This window comes from Plectropomus leopardus, chromosome 16 (genome assembly GCF_026936395.1).
Source record: "Plectropomus leopardus strain MGB_pleo_1.0 chromosome 16, ASM2693639v1, whole genome shotgun sequence".
NCBI lineage: Eukaryota > Metazoa > Chordata > Actinopteri > Perciformes > Serranidae > Plectropomus > Plectropomus leopardus.
This window is the reverse complement of record NC_142191.1, coordinates 15,354,721-15,373,281: the sequence shown is the minus strand read 5'-3', so window position 1 is coordinate 15,373,281 and position 18,561 is coordinate 15,354,721. Positions and strand designations below refer to the sequence as shown.

Here is an 18,561-nt window from a genome sequence, read left to right as displayed (position 1 = left end):
ATAAGCATGTGTTTTGCACCCTTATTATAGGATATATGGTTTTCCCTTTAAATTATAACTCAGGACAATTTTAAAGGTCTAGTATGTAGGATTAGCATCTAATAGAGTTGCATGACATGCAAACAAAATCACACTGCAGTTATTTTGATAGACAGTTTGATTGTGATATGAGAAGCAATTTTAGAGGGAATAGTAAATTTTGCATTTCATTTTCACAGAAAAAGAAAATATAAAAATGATGTGATTTTCAGCAAACTTTCGTCTTTTAAACTTGTGTGTGCGTTGTTATTATTTTTTGAAACCATTCTGTGTGCCCTCTCTAAATTTGGATGTTTTGCAGGTCCATGTTTGCAGCGCAGACAGCGCTCATCATGAGATCTATTTCTCCTCAGCAGCAGTTTGAGGGGTTTGTGTCGCAGGTTGAATAATTGATGTTTTTATCCAATCACAGTTGAAAAAGTCAGATCAATGGACAAGAGGAGCAGCTGCTGTAGAAGGAGTGAAAGTAAACTTTAACAGCCACTGTGACATATGGTTAAATTTCACTTTCACTGTATCTGGTGTTCTGCTGCTTTGCCTGTGCCAAGACTAAGCCCTGTGCTCCCAGAGGTAAAATGAATAACCAAATAGTTCAATAGCGCTCCTAATTAACAATAGAGCTTGAAAAAATATAAAGTCAACACATGGCTGCAGATGTTTTAATTGTGGGCTGGCTGCCACAAATAAATGAATGTGTGAAAACCCGGGTTATGAATATTATATATCATTCCTGCCAACAAATGCCCCTAGATTCTACACACTGAACCTTTATTAAACTCTCTCTCAATTTGCCTCAACATTTTTTGTAATGAAGATAAAACATAACTTACATAGTGGCAGCTTGCAGTACCTCACTGACTATCCAATGTGGAGAGTACGCAGGTCAACAGTCCAAATCAACAGGTGTATTTATGCGTGAAGACATTTCACCTATTTTATTGGAAAATCTTCAAAATAAACAAAAATGGCACAGCAGTATACAAATCTCAAAATGCATATAGCCAGTAGAAATACTGCAGTTCCCTCTGTGTAAATTACTTCTTTCTTACTAGAAAATCATTGTGATAACTGGGCAGGTGCTGGTCAGTACACACACACGTGCTTCCTTTTGAAGAGAGGATCAACTAAGTGTGATTTGAAAGTAGAGGCCCATCAAATATATGTGTATGTGTATGTGTGTGTGTGTGTGTGTGTGTGTGTGTTAAGTTGCTAGTTATGGTGCGCAACATGCCAGTATTGGATATATATATATATATATATATATATATATATATATATATATATTTTTTTATATATAATGGGAAATGCCATGGGTCTTTATAAGAGCTTTGCATACATAGAACGCCCATTCAATGTTACTATCTAAATGAATATATTCAAGACATAGCTAAATGATAAATACATAATATATCCATGTTAGTGGCATTTCCAGACATAAAGAGAATTTACTATAAATTACTTTCAACCACAGTTATGTGTCGAACATTTTTGACTCCAATTAGAAAGTGAAAACAAACACCAATCAGGGTCACTAATTAAACTAAAAGAGGCAGTGAACAATATCATTTTGGGGGGCGTGGGGAGGGGGGAGTTTTCATTGAAGTGTTTATTGTCTGAGAGAAACCTGGAGCAGTGAAGAGAGCTTTGGGTTGTCGGGCCGAGCCAGACCAGGCCGAGCAGAGCCATGCTTTCTTTCAGGCTTGTCTGATTTTGGATGGGGTGTAGTTCTTGTCCACAACCTCGTCCTGTAGAAACATGTGCAGGCATCGTTCGTTCTGAGCTAGAGGGTGACCTGCCACTCTGAAACACACGAGAGCAAAAGGCAGTTTTTTAACTTGAAGGACAGAGTTAACGGATGAGACTTGGTGAAGTGGAGACATGAATGTAGCTTTTGACACAAGGACACATACAGATGGACAGAAAAGGTAGAGACTGAGAATGAGCAATTTTAGGTAGGAAATCTGAAAAAAAAAAAAGAGATAAGACTTTATTCATCCCACATCAAGTCACATGTTACAGCAGCTTAAGAGTCAGAAGCAGAGAAAAATGAAAAAAAAGGGATTTGAGTGCTGTAAAAGGGAAGAATATGTCAACAAATTCGATCATATATGAATAAAATAATATTCATATACACTATATACATCTTTTACTAATACAGATACTGTATGTCCATGACTGACAGTTGCACAGGATAACTGATGGCATTTTATGGGACTGTCAGCATTATCTGAAATGTTATTTAGGTCTGAACAACAACATAACAACAACATAACATTTGTTTTGTATTTTTAATCACATGCTATTTTGTCCCTTCAACGCACCCTTTTGGTCAAGCCTCTGCAGCAGCTTCCTGTTCCCTGCTGCTGCAGTGAATCACTCACTTCACTTTAAAAAACTCGGTGTGCACCTTGTGTCAAACGGTACTTCCAGTTTGTGCTACCACATTCCAGTCAAGCATACAGGTGCAGCTTATCAGACTGATGTCAGTGGGCGACCACACAAAAGCTGATGTATGACTATTTTGGAGTATGCGAGTGGTCATAGACCTGTGGATAAAACTAAATTAAAGAAGTTAATTACAGAGCATGTTAAATGGGTGGCAACTGACTGCAGACCAGTTAACATTGAGGAGACGTTCTCAGGTTAAGGTAAGTGCAAAGCTCCCTCTTATGTTACGTCTTGCTTCATTGCTGTGATTTCAGGTGAAGGTTTTTTTTTTTTTTTTAGTACGTTGTTTGGAGCAAGCCATAGTACGATGACAACTGATCCATCAGATTTTCTTTTGTGAACCTCACCTTCCCCAGTTTTAAACTGAACTTAAAGGTAATGGAGTTAATGACTGATTAATTAAAATTTTAAAAATTAATTGCCTGACAGCCCTGCTATTTTATCCTCACGCGTGCCCCACGTACAGCGGCTATGTCCTTACTGCAGCAGCCGCGGGTTTGACTCTAACCTGTGGCCCTGTGCTGCGTGTCTTCCCCTCACTCTCCCCCGTTCACACTTAATCTGTCTTGTCTAATAAAGGCAAAAGCTATAATAATAATCTTAAAAAAATAGACACTACAGCCTACTCAACTAAAATTAACACTATTGATTGTCAGTAAGTCGATATTAATTCCCCATATCCATTTTGCGGGAGACACAACTAACTTAAACTAATTTGTTTTAATGAATAAGTACAAACATCCAAAAAGCAATCATGATTTTTGAGACTTTAATATACTTTTACTCTGTTGTTAAAATGGCATTAGATTTGGTTGAGCATGCATAATGACTGCTCATAATGACTAAAACTTAAAACCTAAGACTTAACCCAACTTTGATCTCATACTTTTTAATGCCATTCAGGACGAAATTTAATACCAATTCTACAGTAACCAAAACATAACAAAAAACTTTTTTTTTTTTGCTTAAAATTAAGGACAATTTTGCCCAAATGTTAATTGTTACATAAACATTCCAGTCTGGTGAAAAAGCTGTTTTAACTTTTAAAAAAAAAGAGTCTGGTATGCCTTGAAATTTGAGAAAACAAATCAATTTTATAATGACAGAACTTGCCTTTTTAGATTTAGTCCACTTAAAAATTAATCCAAACACATTTATTTTGTTTTATGTTTATTTTCACAGTGATCATTAAAATACCTGGCATTTGTTGGCACCTTTTCTTGGTGATTTTGGTTTGTTTTTAGTTTGCATGCGTGATTCCACTGCCTTAATTCCCATCATAATGAGTTTAAGAAGACGGATTTGTTAAATTATAAAAAAAAAAAGAAAAAAAAGAGTTATTTATTTTGAGATTTTATAATGCAACATCAGAAAAAACGACTCATAAAAAATACAAAACTTATTTAATTAACATTTTAATACCAATATTTGATTCTTATTTTTAGATAATTTAATGACTTCTAAGACTTTTTAAGGATCTGTAGGAGCCCTGTACATACTGTTTACCGCAAATACTTCACAAATTAAGGCCTTATTTTCAGATCGATAAATTCTATGACTTGTTAAGGATCCGTAAGAACACTGTAGAAAAACATTGTATGCTTGGGACTGTGTTTTCTTTTGTTAAAGCCACTTGGACATCAAACTTCCCCAAATGTCCCTTCAAATGAGGCAAAAAAAAGAGCTAAACAAGAATAAGCCAGTCCACCTGAGACCTTAAAAGCATCCCATTTTCAAACAGTAAATTACTCAGAGCAGATTGACATGATGACATCGTACGTATGCATACATCTTAAACTCTAATGGAAAATATTTCAGACAAATTAAGCTGCCCAGGGAAAGCACTGACAAGTCAAACAGCGGGGCAATCACAGGAGAGATCATGCCTGACTCAAACAAACTGCTTAATAGGTTTGGGAAATTGAGACGTTGACATTGAGGACAAGGTGCAGCTCAAGCATTTAAAAATGTCAAGGCCTCGCTTGCTTTTTGAAGTGGGATGATGCAAGCCCGTCTTCTTTACCTGAAGCATGAATTATGTTTGACTAGTCTAATCAAAAACTGACAGTTATCTCCTCTCCTCCCTCTCACTTGTTTCACAGCGACAATCATGTTTACCATTCCAAAAGATTTCCTCTTCACAATGCTCTCAATCACACATTAAACAATGCTGCAAGCCACATCGGCCAGTATTAAGTCTGAACAATGATATGATCAACAGCAGTGTTTCATTCACAGGAAGCAAGGAGGGGAGCGGAATCTTAATTACTAACAAATTCTCATCTCCTTTAAAAAACATATTTATGGATTTTAATTTTCTCAACTGTCTTTGCGCACTTAATATTCCAAAAGGAAACATTGATGCATTTGCACATGAAACAAAGATAATGGCCAAGTCTGCAATCAAAGCAAATAATTACAATCACACTGTAACTTTTATTGTTCCGCAGCTGAAAATGAGGACATGCTGGATCAAAAATAAGCAGAGGTGCACACACCATCCCACAGAACCACGCGCTGTAATTTGAGCTGCAATTATCATAAATTACACATCAACAATAAAACAAATGTGGGAAAAATTATGTTGTGGGGGTGCACACTTGAGTCCTCTTTTGGTTGTTCTTGTCCTTTGCGAGGCAATTATAAAAGAGAATTAAGGAGGATAGTGAGGAAAAAGACCTGCCTGTGTCTGCGGGTTCAGTTTGTTAACAATATGAAGAGAAGTGAAAAAGTTGAAGCTACTTATTGTGCAAAATGTTTCATTGTTCTTGAGATTTAAAATGATACCTCACTCGGGAAGGAGCTGCAAATGACTGCGACAACAAAGAAAAAAAATTGTGAAGAATGAATTGTTTTAACCTCATGTAACAGAAGACGATGGAGAAGATGCAGAACGGCTTACTTGTTAAGAAACTGCTCCAAAGCCTGTCTCCGCTCCTCAATGAAAGAGTCTTCAAAAATCCCATCATCCCCTCGGAATGGAAGCTTCCGGATAAGAGCTTTTCCTGGGAGAGGTGGGACGACCACCTGAGATAAAAGAGCACCCACAGGATATCATAAAGTCGCAGTTAAACAGGCATAAATGACATATTAATGAGGTTTTTAGTGCTTAAAATTAACAGAGTAAAACATTTTCATCTCACTAAATTATCTGGTAGGAAAAAATGTATACGCCATTTCTGAGGCTTTACTTTATATTGCTTACTTTGTTTGGTGACATTTATGATATTTGTTTTTATGTTGTTTTATTGCTGTTGCTTTTTTGTAAGGTGACCTTGAGTGTACTGAAAGGCGCCCATAAATGAAATGTATTATTATTTAGAAAATGATAGTTTAAGATTGTCATTAATAGCAGGAGAAAAAAAAACAAACATCTTCCTTAACAAACTGCAAAGGTTCAAAAGATCTTTCAAAAGATGTCTCTGCCATACAAAAACACTGCAGATGTTGCTGTGTGCTTATTTAATAAGCCAAGTACTCAAGAGCCTATGTGTTGAGTTCACCTCAGTGGCTCACCTTGCTCTCCCTCTCAAGCTCTGTTCTGAGCCACTCGAAGTCGCTGTACCGCCTCCGTACACAAGACTCCTTCAGCTTGAAGATGGGAAGGTTGGTCTGTGGACACACACACACACACACACACACACACACACACACACACACACACACACACACACACACACACACACACACACACACACACAGCAAACTGTTTAATGTGTCCATTTTACTGAAGAATTTTCTTTAAAGGAACTCTATACAACATTCAGAGCAAATCTATAGCCCTACAACAGTCTGATAAGTTCATAAAATCCCAAAACTCTCCCATAATGCAGCCTTTCAGATCAGGAAAATAAAACACATATGGCATTACATAATCCAAAATCTCAGACAATATCTCATCACATCTCACGATATTGATATAATATCGATATATTGCCCAGCTAAAGTGATACTGCACAACAAGGTGCGTTGATATTAAGTTGGGTGGCAACACTGTATGGATACACGGACAACAGGTATCAATTTTTCATTAAACTTTTAACAGCCGACTAGAATACAAAAAAAAACGATTGCTTTTTCAATTCACTATTGTGCTGAAGTAAAAATGATTAAAATGAGATGAGCAGATTGAAAACATTTTATAAGATAAAACAGATGCTGAAGTTTTCCTTTGGGGACATCATTTGCAGTTAAGAAATGAATCACAATATACATTAGCACAATACTCAGCATATTGCAAAACGGTAAAAAATGCAATAACATTGTTTTGTATTGTTTGAGTATCATGATAACATTGTCTTTTGGGGCCTCTGATGATTCCCATCCATAGCCAATATGAGAATATATTTGAAAATTCCCTTTAGAGCTGAAACAACTAATTGATTCCTCGATCGGTAGAACATTAATATGAAACTACTTTATCACAAGTCAGTTTTTTTCAGCGAAAAACCCCAAACATTAGTCATTTTCAGCTTCTCAATTATGATGTCAAATAACTTTATGGATTTTGGTTTTAAAATGTTAGACTAAAACTGGTTGAGCAAAACAAGCCATTTCAAGACGTCACCTTGTGAAATGCATCCTTTTAAGAGACAGCTATCAGCCAATCAAGGCTTGTACCTCCTGTGAGTATAAGTATAATAGTAGGCATGGAGGAGTATCACAGTATTACAGCACACCAGGGTATTTAGAAATCCAGACAATTTGATTTTTGAATGCCCTCAAAATTACGGACCCTCATCTTTCTATTACCTTCATACATGAGAGGCTGTATTGAGGATGTTTAGCATGCTGTGTGTGTCTCAGCCCTGGAGGTTAAGCTCAGGCCACACTGCGAGCGTGAGCAGTGTGTTTACACATTGGCAGCGTTTGTTGTTGCGGCGTTGCTGCAGAGCTGCCCACTGCATCATCTAACAACATGCTCCTGCAAACGTATCAAAATAAAATGCCTTGTGTCAATAACTGAAGGGATTCTGACACCAGAAACACCGTCAGAGGGCTTTTAATTTGAAACAGGAAAGGTTGAGTGATACTGTTAAATTTGTATTAACTCATGTCTGTGACAGATAAAGATATTGAAACTGTAGTAAAAGGTGGTGTTGAGTCAATATAATTATCAAAAGACCATTTTCAGTGTAAATTGAGGTGAAAACCGCGTCATGCAGAAAAGAATCAGCGAGACTCAGTTACTCTGGATTTGACACAGCTGAGAAGCGCTGCTTAAGCTGTCAGTGTAGCTACTTTAAACCGGTAAAATGTGCACCAAGATAAAATAAAATAAAACAAAACAAACAAACAAAAAAATCAGGTTTCACGAAAAGGCAGTTTAGGTAAAAAAAGAAAACGAAAAACAAGAATAGAGACCGACACCGTCATATAACATATACCCTGGTGAAATTCCAGAAAGGTATGTAGGTATATACTACCCAAGCCTGATAAATACAAGAAAATGATCATTAAAAAACAGTAAAGATTGTGCCAACTTCAGGAAAAGACAGAGTGAAGGGGTTTATTGCATTGGGTTTGGGCGTAGCCTTGTGTCATCTACTCTGACTTTATTAAAGGAGAAAAAAGGAGGAGAAAGAACAAAAAACCAAAGACTCATTCAAATTGAACCAAACTGAATAGAAAAATTGAAAGTTCACTCATGTTTTGCTCACCAAGGTCTATCGCACTCAGAATGTTTTGCCATTTTTGTGTGTTCTTGTGTGCCACTGCGCAGATGTGTGCATATTCTAAGTTGCTGTTGACAAGCACTTGAGAGTGAATTTCATATTAAAAAGGGGAGATGTTTCGACATTGACAGAGAACATTGAGCAAACAGCACATTACAGCACAATGCCAAACCTCTTCACTAGTCCTGTCAGCACATGGCCATCCCCTGACAATGTACAAACGAGGAGGGAGTGAATGAGCATTTCATTGGCAGGCCACATTCACAGAAGGTCAGAATTCATGGAAGGAGGAATCACAAGAGCACAGCAATTGAGCAAGTAGGTGCAACATGAATACAGTGTGAGCAGCAGCAGACTGATCGATGAGCAGACGACTGACTGTGCGCAGTAAAGGGGATGGAGAGTTAACTAGAAGGCTGAGTAAATGGCTGAACAAAAGAGAAAGGAGGGGGTGTACGCGGTCATAAAGGAAGAGCAGAAAAAACTGGAGGGGTTGGGAGCTTCATCTGGTCTGTGCAGAACTAAATGAGGAAGGAGGGCAGGAGTGGTCTTTTTGCTCTCATGGTCTCTCCCTTTCAGTCTTTTTCCTCTTTATTTCCCTCGCTCTGTGATAATAAGTCAGATTTTCTGCCCTTGAGACTCCGCTTGTAGCGTTTTAATGGGGAAACACAGGCATTCGTTTTCTTCCCTCTTTGCTCTGTTCTCTCCTTGGTCAAAATTATAGATCCTACCCAGATCTGGTTAGAAAGAGCAGACTTGTTTGATAAAATCTTTTTAGTGAAAAAGAGACACAGTTTACACCAAGCTGCCAGTGGATTAGATACACTGAGCTAAAACTAATGCAGCATAATAAAACAGTCCGGCAATATATTTGAATTGGAAGATGTATGTTGTGGTAGGGCTAGGCGATAAAATGATGATAATTATCTTAATATAATTTTCCTCAACAGAGATATACAGTTTCTTTCAATAAATCCTCCAGGCATATAGTTATTTTTAGTCTGATAGTTTTTTTTACCACAGATAACGTCATACCGTGATGGAATTCGCCTCCTAACATTAGCTACAGTAGCTGTAAAGCATACTCATCTAATGCTAACCATTATACTGGAGAGAAGGTAGACATCTCTACGACCAATATCTCCAACACGCCGCAACTCGCACCAAAACAATTTACACTGATGGATAGAACTACAGGTAAGAGGAAAAAATATGTATTTTTGATTTTGACCTTTAAAGGATAAATCTGGTACAATACATCAAATGATGTTTGTGCAAGTGTGTGTGAAGAGAGAGAGGAGTGTATGAGTGTGTCTAAGAAAAACCTCCAACACTAAAATGTAGTTTATTTTGCACTGGAAAGATAATTATCCTGCATTTTTAATAAGGCCTGCCTGAGTTGCACTGTTATTTTCTTATTTTCTCTTCTTGTGCTTTGTCTTTGAGTTTGACAGCTGATAATTACGCTATCCTTGAGTGTGATACCACCTGACTTCAAAATTTGTTGAAGCTTTAAAACTCTTAGTTAATTACACCCTAACTTCAGTGCTAAAGTGCTAACTGAGAGACTAAAGCTATTTCACTCTCACCACATGACACAAGTTTTGTTTTTTCACCAACATCAGCCTCGCAGTTATTTCTCTAAACAAACAAACCATTTTGTATCTGGTATCCTACTGTGACCTTTGTGGTGCATGCACAGAAACACAGACAGAAGCCAGACTTTGCCGTAGTTTCGTCAATTCGCAGTTTTGCCAGTCCTTTCTGGTGTACGAGTTTAAACCGGTTTAACTTATGCAAACCTGCTGAACCAGCATTTGTCCTAACATTTGTCCGTAACATTCTCGCAATTTCGAAAGTAGCCTACCACATCACTGAGTCCAACTCAAATTGCATTAGTGATAAGCAATTTGACAGTGTGCTTAATATAATATCATGTTTGCAAACTTATTAATGGAGCAACTAATGTCATGACTGCTGAAACATGTAGACACCTGGTAAAATTCTGTAAACTTGCCTGGCTTCATATCAAAACGGCTTGGAAATATTCTAACCAGCCCAACCGTACCGTAGATAATAAAAAAAAAAAATCACAAGACTGCCAACACCACAGCTCTATGCAATAAGTTGTGAATACCAATGAAACCAGTGAAATAACCTGTTTAGAACAACACAAGCATTTCCTTATTCTGGTTACAGTGAGATTGGTGCTTTTAAACTCACCAAGTCTCTGCCACTCCCTCTTTCCCACTGTGTTTGTATGTGACTCACCAGCAGCCCTGAAAACTTCCCTTTACAGCTTTTTTCAAGTTCTCTCCAGGTGAAGTTGTCAATGAGCCCCTCACTCCTCCTCTTTCTCAGGTCACAGGAGAAGTGGATTATCTTAGCTTTATCACCCCAGTGCTCTAGCATTAACTCCGCTCTCCTCTCACTGCACTCTGTCCCTGCTGCGTCATGTTACCTCACAGCATGGAGCGCCACAAAGTTAATCCTCACCACAACAGATCACAGTTACAGGTAATCTGCCACCGCCGTGACTCTAATCCCATCATGTGCACACAGAAAATACTTAACCACGCGCAAGCACACACGGACGTACATGAAGCATGCATGCACAGGTGTTTAGAAAGATTTGACCAGTCACACAGTTAACAATGTAAATATAATAGCCTGAGGCATTCAAGCCTGTTTGTGCACACACAGACGAACCCGGACTGCTCGTCTTTACACAATGCAGCGAGCGGTGAGAGCGTAAGGAAAGAAAGTCACCTGGCCTTTCAATCCTCTCGCCCTCTCAAACCCTGTGATTAAGAGATTGGCCTGGCAGGACAAGGGGAGGACCAAAAACGACAGAACTGAAAAATGAGAGGTCTCACGCGCTCTTTCTCTCTCACACGCACGCACACTGAAGGAGGCGGTGCGTGAGAGCTCTACGAGTCAAAGATAAGGTTTCGCTGGCCTCTGTTCTCTTCACGGCTGGTTAGAGGTTAGGGCCTGGGTGTCTCAACTTACTGGCCCCTGCAGTGATTAGGAGGTGGGACCGGTCCACACCCAGCCGGGTCTTAGCATTTCATTAATTGTCTAAAAAGGCACACTTTGCTTCTCACTTTCTAGGGGCCAACATACAATATAAGAGAGAAAGGGTAGGACAGTGAAAGAAATTAAGTTTACAGAATAGAAAAAAATTAAAAATTTAAACTTAGATAAACAGGGTTTGGGGACATGTTTTGTTAAGTTGCTCATTGCCTTCTCGCCATGCTTTTCAGAGAATTAAAACTTATTTGCTCAGGTTTCAAAGAGTTAAAGTGGAACTTAACCATTCATTGCACTATATCTAAAAGTTTGCTTTCACTCCCTCTGCAGCAGCTGCTCCTCATATCTATCGATCTGACCAGATCAGATGTGACTGGATTGACTGATCAATTATTCACCCTGCATCTCAAATTGCTGAAGAGTAAAAAAACTCAAGACACCTGTGCTGTGTTCATGGACTCGCAAAAACATCGTAATTCAGGGAAGGGACACAGATTATCTTGTCAGAAACACACAGATTCTGCTTCTGCGGGAAGCACTAGATAAAGTAAAAATAAACACACAAATAAGGAATTGATGGTTATATTAAATGAGATTTAAAAGGGAAACTACTTTATTTTCTTTAAAAAAAAAAATAGGAGCATAAAGCTAGATGTATCTTCTTCAAAGTAAACCTCTACCTTCACTTTCCATTATGAGTGTACAAGGTGCAATCTACGCTCCATAGGAGGAGTGTGTGATTCATAATGTGTGGGACACAATACCTTAGAATCATTGAAAATGGGTTGAAAAGAGGCAGAACCCTTAAAAACAGCGAGACAGGGAAAGAGGGAGAGAGGGGACAAAGATCACTCGTCTCCTGAGAGAATAGTTCAAGGCCACCATGCATTAGCTTTTAGCAGGATGGATTAAGTCAAGTTTGAGAGTGCGCATCCTAATCCTCCCCCATGCCCCCTTCTTACCCCTCCCATATACTCTTTCCTTTCAGAATAACAGCATAAAAAATGGCAACATAATACCATCTCATTGCATCATATTCCAAAATGGGAGGAAAAAAAGACAGGGAACAAAAGCGTTGGGGCTATGGGTCTTTTGCTCTCGCCTCTCCATGTACTCTCTCACTCGTTCACTCGCTTGCCGGCCCCTGCGGCCTGACAGCCTACCCTCTCTCCGACTCGCCTAGCTGGCAAAAAGCTGCTTTGTTGCCATAGTATCAACTCCCACTTTTGATACTGTCATTTCAAGTAGGATATGGTAGCCTTGATACAATATGTTCCCTATTTCCATTAAAATAGTTGTCGAAGAGGATGCTGTAGACTTTGGATTACACTTGACTGTGCCTGACAAGCGCCCCCCCACATACACACCCACTCCCCATCTCTCCCCATTTTATTAATGACCAAAGGCCCCCGCCCCATAGCCCAAATGGAAAGAGAAAGAAAGAGAGAGGGAGAAGCTATGGGAGTAGAGAAGAGGAGGGGTAGAAGACTGAGTGAGAGTGAGCGACAGAGCTATAAGAGGCCTTTTATGTACTCCTATCCATAAACAAAGTGAGATCCCAAAGTTCGTTCCCCTGAATGTGCTCTCTGGATGAGATGGGAACCAACTAAAGACAAGAAATTTTTGATAATACCCAAACCCCCCCTCTTCCCCCTCAAACACACACCAACTCCAGCCTCCTGTTTGCTGAGGGTCCAAACAAATACACTGCTCAAGGGGATCCTCTAAAACCAGCAAACCACCAAAAAATAAACAAGAAAATTAAGGTGATATGACTGCTGAATAATTATCTCCATAAGGAACATAAAAAAATGTGCAGAGGCAGAAAAGAAAGAACACCAAGCGTCCTGTGGTCCATAAGCCATTTAAGAAACTATGCTTTAAACGAAGGGATTTAGGTGAGAACAAAAATCCATTGTTTCAACACGACCCTGGACATTACAAGTCTGCTCAGGCAAAATGAGATATCCGCTTCCTTTCACTATGAACTTCGCTTCCACCTCTTTAAAAAACCTTGCTGAAAGAAGATTTATCTCATTGATTTTAAACACCACATGCAAGCCTGGTTGTCAACAAGTGACTGTGTAACCTGCCTCATGGCCGCTGCAACCAGTTGGCTTCTCACATGATAATCTAATCTTTATACTATTTGCTTCACCACTAAATCGTTGAACATACACACATTGCCAATGAGTTACATGCCAAATGCATAAACTAATGGAGTCAAGGCAAATTTTACATTTCATTGTGCAGTGATACTCAACTTACAGCCGGCAGGCTTAATCTGGCGCCTGACTGGATGTCAGGTGGCCCCTTAATCATTTTCTAATTCAAAATAAAGTTATTCACACAGGGAATTGTTTTTGAAATTTCAGTATACATAAGGTGCCAAAGTGCATAAAACAGCATTAAAACCAAGCCTGTTTATAAAAAAAAGTGCCAGTGAAGGATCCCCTGCACCCCTCGACAGAGGACCTAGCCCCTAATGTCCTAAACTCCAAGAAACGTCCTAAAATCTGAGAAACATCCTAAATGCATAGAAATGTCCTAAAATCCTGGAAATGTTCTAAAATCTTAGAAACACACTGAAATCCTTGAAATGCCCTGAAATCCTACAAATGTCCTAATATCCTAGAAATGTCCTAAAGTCCAAGGACATGTTCAGAAAAATCCTCAAAATGTCCTAAAATCATAGAAACGCCCTGAAATCCTAGGAATGTCCTAAAATTCTTGCACATCCTAAAATCCTAGAAACATCCTAAAATCCTAGAAACTTCCTAAATCCTAGAAAGGTCGTAAAATCCTAGAAATGTCCGACAAACATCCTGAATTCCGAGAAATTTCCACAACACCTATAAATGTCCTACAATCCCAGAAATTACCTTAAATCCAAGAAACATCCTAAAATCTGAGAAATGTCCTAAAATCATACAAACATTCTAAAATTCTAGAAATGCACAAAAATCCTAAAAACATCCTTAAATCCTAGAAACGTCCTTAAGTCCAAGAAACATGTTTGGAGTGACGGCCCCTGGCCACCTCTCTTTTAACAAAAGTGGCCCCTAAGCAGAGCAAGATGAGTGTCTCTGTCATAGAGGGAATACACCTATGTGTTTACACCATATATTAAACTATATATAGTTATCAAAGGGGCTTCAGTAACGTATTATGAACTCAGCAACTGACTGCACACAGCTGGGAGTGAAATGGGATAAGTGGGCAATGGGATGAAGACTGGTGAGGGGGTGGCTTTCTGCCCTCCCATGGGTGGGGGGCGGGGGGTAAGGATGGGGAATAAACGCTCCAGCTCCCCCACACCCTACCCTGTTTCATTCTTCTCCATACTCAATGAGGGGATTAAGCAGACTCTCTCAGTGCGGCCACAAGGGCTCTCTCGATTTCGGGGTGGATAGCAGGACAGCGGTGAGAACAGGAAACGAGGGAATGAGTTATAAACAGAAAGTGTCTGGCATAGATAGATGAGAGAATTAAAGTATTTCTAAATATTATAAGTAAGGCAGAAACAAAAAGAGCAGAGTACAGGCTATGCATTCCAGGCCGAGGCATTGTGGCTAACACTCTTAACATGCTGGAGATGGAGTGAAATGCTTGTAAAGAAGGCTGAAGAAAAGAGAAGGAGAGAAGCAAAGCAAAGTTGACACCACGTTTGTTGGGAAGTGAGGGATGCGCCGCTTCTTCTGTGGTCTTATGCAAAGCAGGGTCACACAGGGCTATGAGGTGCACAATAATGCTGATTACACGCATATGCTAATTATTACACGCTAATCAAGTACAGTAGCCTTATATTCAATGCTAACGCCTGGAGACGGCTTCTCTTACCTCAACCCTTTTCTTTAAGGTAAAGGGAAACTATAAATACTTTAGGACTGCTCGCCAATCTAAATACTCCAGGCCACTAACTACAGGGGTGTCAGTCAATTGAAATCAAGAGATGATGCAATCAGATGAGTGGCTGCCTGACAATTTCAGACTCTTAATACAGCCTGTGCGTTAAAAAATGCAAACAATGGAGTACTTGAATTGCTCACTTTATGGAAAACTGTATGTGGTGACAGACATGATGAAAAATGAAGCAAGCAAATGTCTTTTAGAAAAACTTCTTTTACAAATCCTGAAAATAGTGCCATTTCATGTAGGGCTTCCCACTGAAAGTCGTAAATTCGTTTCACCAGTTGGAGACCCCTCCAGCTTCAAGTCGAGCGCTCTTTTATTTCCCTCCTAGTCAGTGTGCTGTGCAGTGTACTTCTGGGGATGTTTTGGTCCCCAGACCTTGCTGCAGAGTGAGTGCTCTTGACTGTCAAGGCTACTCTTTGGTAGAGGCTGCAGCAGAAGCCATGCAGAGTCAGAGACACTCGATACTGTAAGTCAAAAAACATTATCTTCTCTCTTCTGCCTAAAAAGTGGTTCATTTACAGCACACACCAACTATAAACAGCACAGTCTCTTAGTGTCAGCAAAAAATGTTGTTGCGCATTTGCGTATTTAACAGCTGAATCTGACTTGACTGACATCTTAGTTGGGTACAGCCCTAATTTTAAGGATGGTAATCCAACTTTCCCTTTAGTACGAGTTGACTTCATACTGGGTAATGGCTCATATAGCTGATCACTCTGTAATTGAGCACTGACACAATGCCTAATCTAAACTTGACAATGCATTCTTGACCTTGAAACAACAGGTGAAAAAAAAAATCTCACTCAAAGGTCCAATATGTCACTTGTTCTGGAGCTTTCAACCACATTACACTGTTTTCATCAGCACATGGAGTTTGCTGAGTTGTCACTTAACTGTAATTGTTTATAACCTCTGTTGTCTTGTGCACCTCCAGGATTACTTGGTCATGTTGGCCACCACAAAATCTATAGTTCAATGACACAATGAACAATCTCTTATATGCTGACTGATAAAAACTGAGTGATATGGTGGGATGCTCCAAAACATCTGGGTAAGCAGAGCTGTTTTTTGTCAGTAATTTAATGACCATTATGTTGCTTTGTGGTAATCTATTGAAGTACAGTACTATCGTTGTTTAAAAGTGGTCTAAATTAATTTAAGATGTTTGGCCTTGACTGAGGGAAATACACATGATCTGTGTTTTGCAATAGCTAGGATTGTCTAACTGTTACTCTCGTCATTGATTGCTCAACAATGCCACATTTCCGGATGGTGTAAGCCAATAGTCTAAGTCACATTTCACAAGCATTTAGATAACAATTTTCCTTGACACAAGCATTTATACCAACTGCTGACTCGTTAAACAATGGATGACAGGATCTTCTCAAAGAAAGAAAAGCATTTGTTCTCCTTTACAAGCTCCTTGGTAGCGTAGGAGGAAGGAAATGTGCTGAGGGGGGGTTGGGAGAGACTGGAGAGGACCTGGCAGCATCCTGTCTACAGTTCCAGAAAAGCTGAATTGAGTTATGTTCCCCTTTGGCTTGGTACTGGTGTCTACTACTTGGGGTGGCTTTTGATGTATAATCAGTAAAGTCAGGACAAACTAAAGTATTCCTAAACCAACCAGTATCCCAATTAAGTGATATTAGTATGTGTAAATGGAGGGAGTGATATTTTCGGTCATCCCGGCCTTTTGGGTTGGCTATTGAGTTACCCAAATTTTGTTATCTACTCTTTTCGGTCAAAGAATGGGGTGTGGCTCGACTTCAATGCTGAACTATCTAGGAAGGCCTTCACTTTTGGGGGGAGTTATTAAACCATCGTTTATTCATCTTGCTGCAGGGGTTATATAACTATTATTTGATGATATAGGACTTATGTGAACTGGTAAAACAGCTGCAGTGTCACGCGACTGTGGAAAAACACTAGAGGCTAATGTAAACAAATTCCTCTTTAGCACAGAGATAGCAACATGTTGCCAGTGCCGCAAACATAAGTGAGTTCACTGTACTTATAAACGCTGTTGTCCATATTCCTCAGTGACGTATAAACAAACGTCAAACGTTATCAAATAACTTCAACTCAACGTCAACATCAGTGACGAGCGTTAACTCGCTTAATGACAGGTAGCTAACGAGTGTTAGCTAGTTTAGCGAATGTTGCTAGCCTGCTAACGAGCGTTGGATAATCCGTTACGCAAATAACGTATATGGTCATTCGCGGGTTTAAATATATAAATATATGTGATTGTCTTCGCGTCCTTTTGATCCCAATGTCATGAAGTCGTAACTTTCGTTGGATAACGTTATAAGAAATGCGTTAGATACCTCAGGTAGCTAGCTTAGAAGCTAACGTCATTAGCACTTGTTAGTGCAGGCTCACCTTCAGTCTGACTTCATACGTGGTGTATTTGTTCCTGCCAACCCCGATGGTCTCAGGGTTGCTCACATCAATCTCTAGAAAATTACTTGGAGGTCCATAAGCGTCATTTAAGTTCTGAGGCTTGCTGAGGAGCCTTCTTGTGTCAGCTATGCTCTCAGACATTTCTCCCCTGTCCTTCCAGCAGCTCGGGAAACTGTGAAGTTAGCCAGAATGCAAATATCTACTTTCCGTTGCTAACCTTCAAAATAAAACATGTGGCTGGTTTTGTTACCACGTAGTATCAAAAATTGTAAAAGCTGTACTTACATAAGATAGTGTCTGGAATTAATGATATTGTGGATTTCTATAAATACTTTCCACGCGATTTTATAGATTACACACTTAAGAAGTCTAATTATAACTTTTATATTGAAGGCAAATCACATGACTTCCGCTCTTGCCCAGTCTCTTACAATCACGAGCTTGAAAGGCCAGCGCGCTTCACTTCCGATCAGCTGAGGTTCAGCTGACGCTGCCCGGTTTGTTTACAACTCGCCCGCGGGCAAGCTGGCCGTAATCGCATTTTGGACAATTACTTGCAATAGTTTTATTTGTATAATCCGGCCCAATTGTGCTTCGCAATGTAAAGGTTTTTTTTTATGAAGTTTTTTTCTTGACATGGCTTAGTAAACCCATACACACATTCTATAAAATTATTTAAGCAATGTGCAATGCATTCTAAAGTTCTATTTATATTTACTAACTAATGTAATAAAGCACGGGATTTTCTATATTTATTCTGCCTGGTACTCGTGCGAGTCAGTGTGCGCGCGACCACACTAGGTGCCAGTGTCCATCTTCTGCCCATGTATTGATCTCTCTGACATACTACTGTCTATAGGTGCTTGGTTCTGTCTGAGTTTGTGTATGGCCTGGGTAGACTGTAAAACTGAATTGCCCTCTTCTGGGATAAATAAAGTTGTCTGAATCTGAATCTAATTGCCGCCGACATGTAAAAACACAGCTGATCCGACGTGCCTCGGAATTTAACACTAAAAACACACAAAAAATGATTATTTAAAAGGTTCAG

General features: G+C 39.4%; 1 protein-coding gene across 1 annotated transcript; it reads right to left on the bottom strand.

Annotated features, from left to right (window-relative positions):
- Positions 1 to 959: 959 nt before the first annotated feature.
- On the bottom strand, positions 960 to 17,699 carry snx3 (sorting nexin 3). Its single transcript, XM_042503233.2, has 4 exons — positions 17,493 to 17,699; positions 6,004 to 6,099; positions 5,390 to 5,514; positions 960 to 1,839 (listed from the first exon to the last, which is right to left on the bottom strand). Exons 1-4 carry the CDS (start codon positions 17,652 to 17,654, stop codon positions 1,734 to 1,736), a joined length of 489 nt encoding a protein of 162 aa, XP_042359167.1. The 5' UTR covers positions 17,655 to 17,699; the 3' UTR covers positions 960 to 1,733.
- Positions 17,700 to 18,561: the final 862 nt, after the last annotated feature.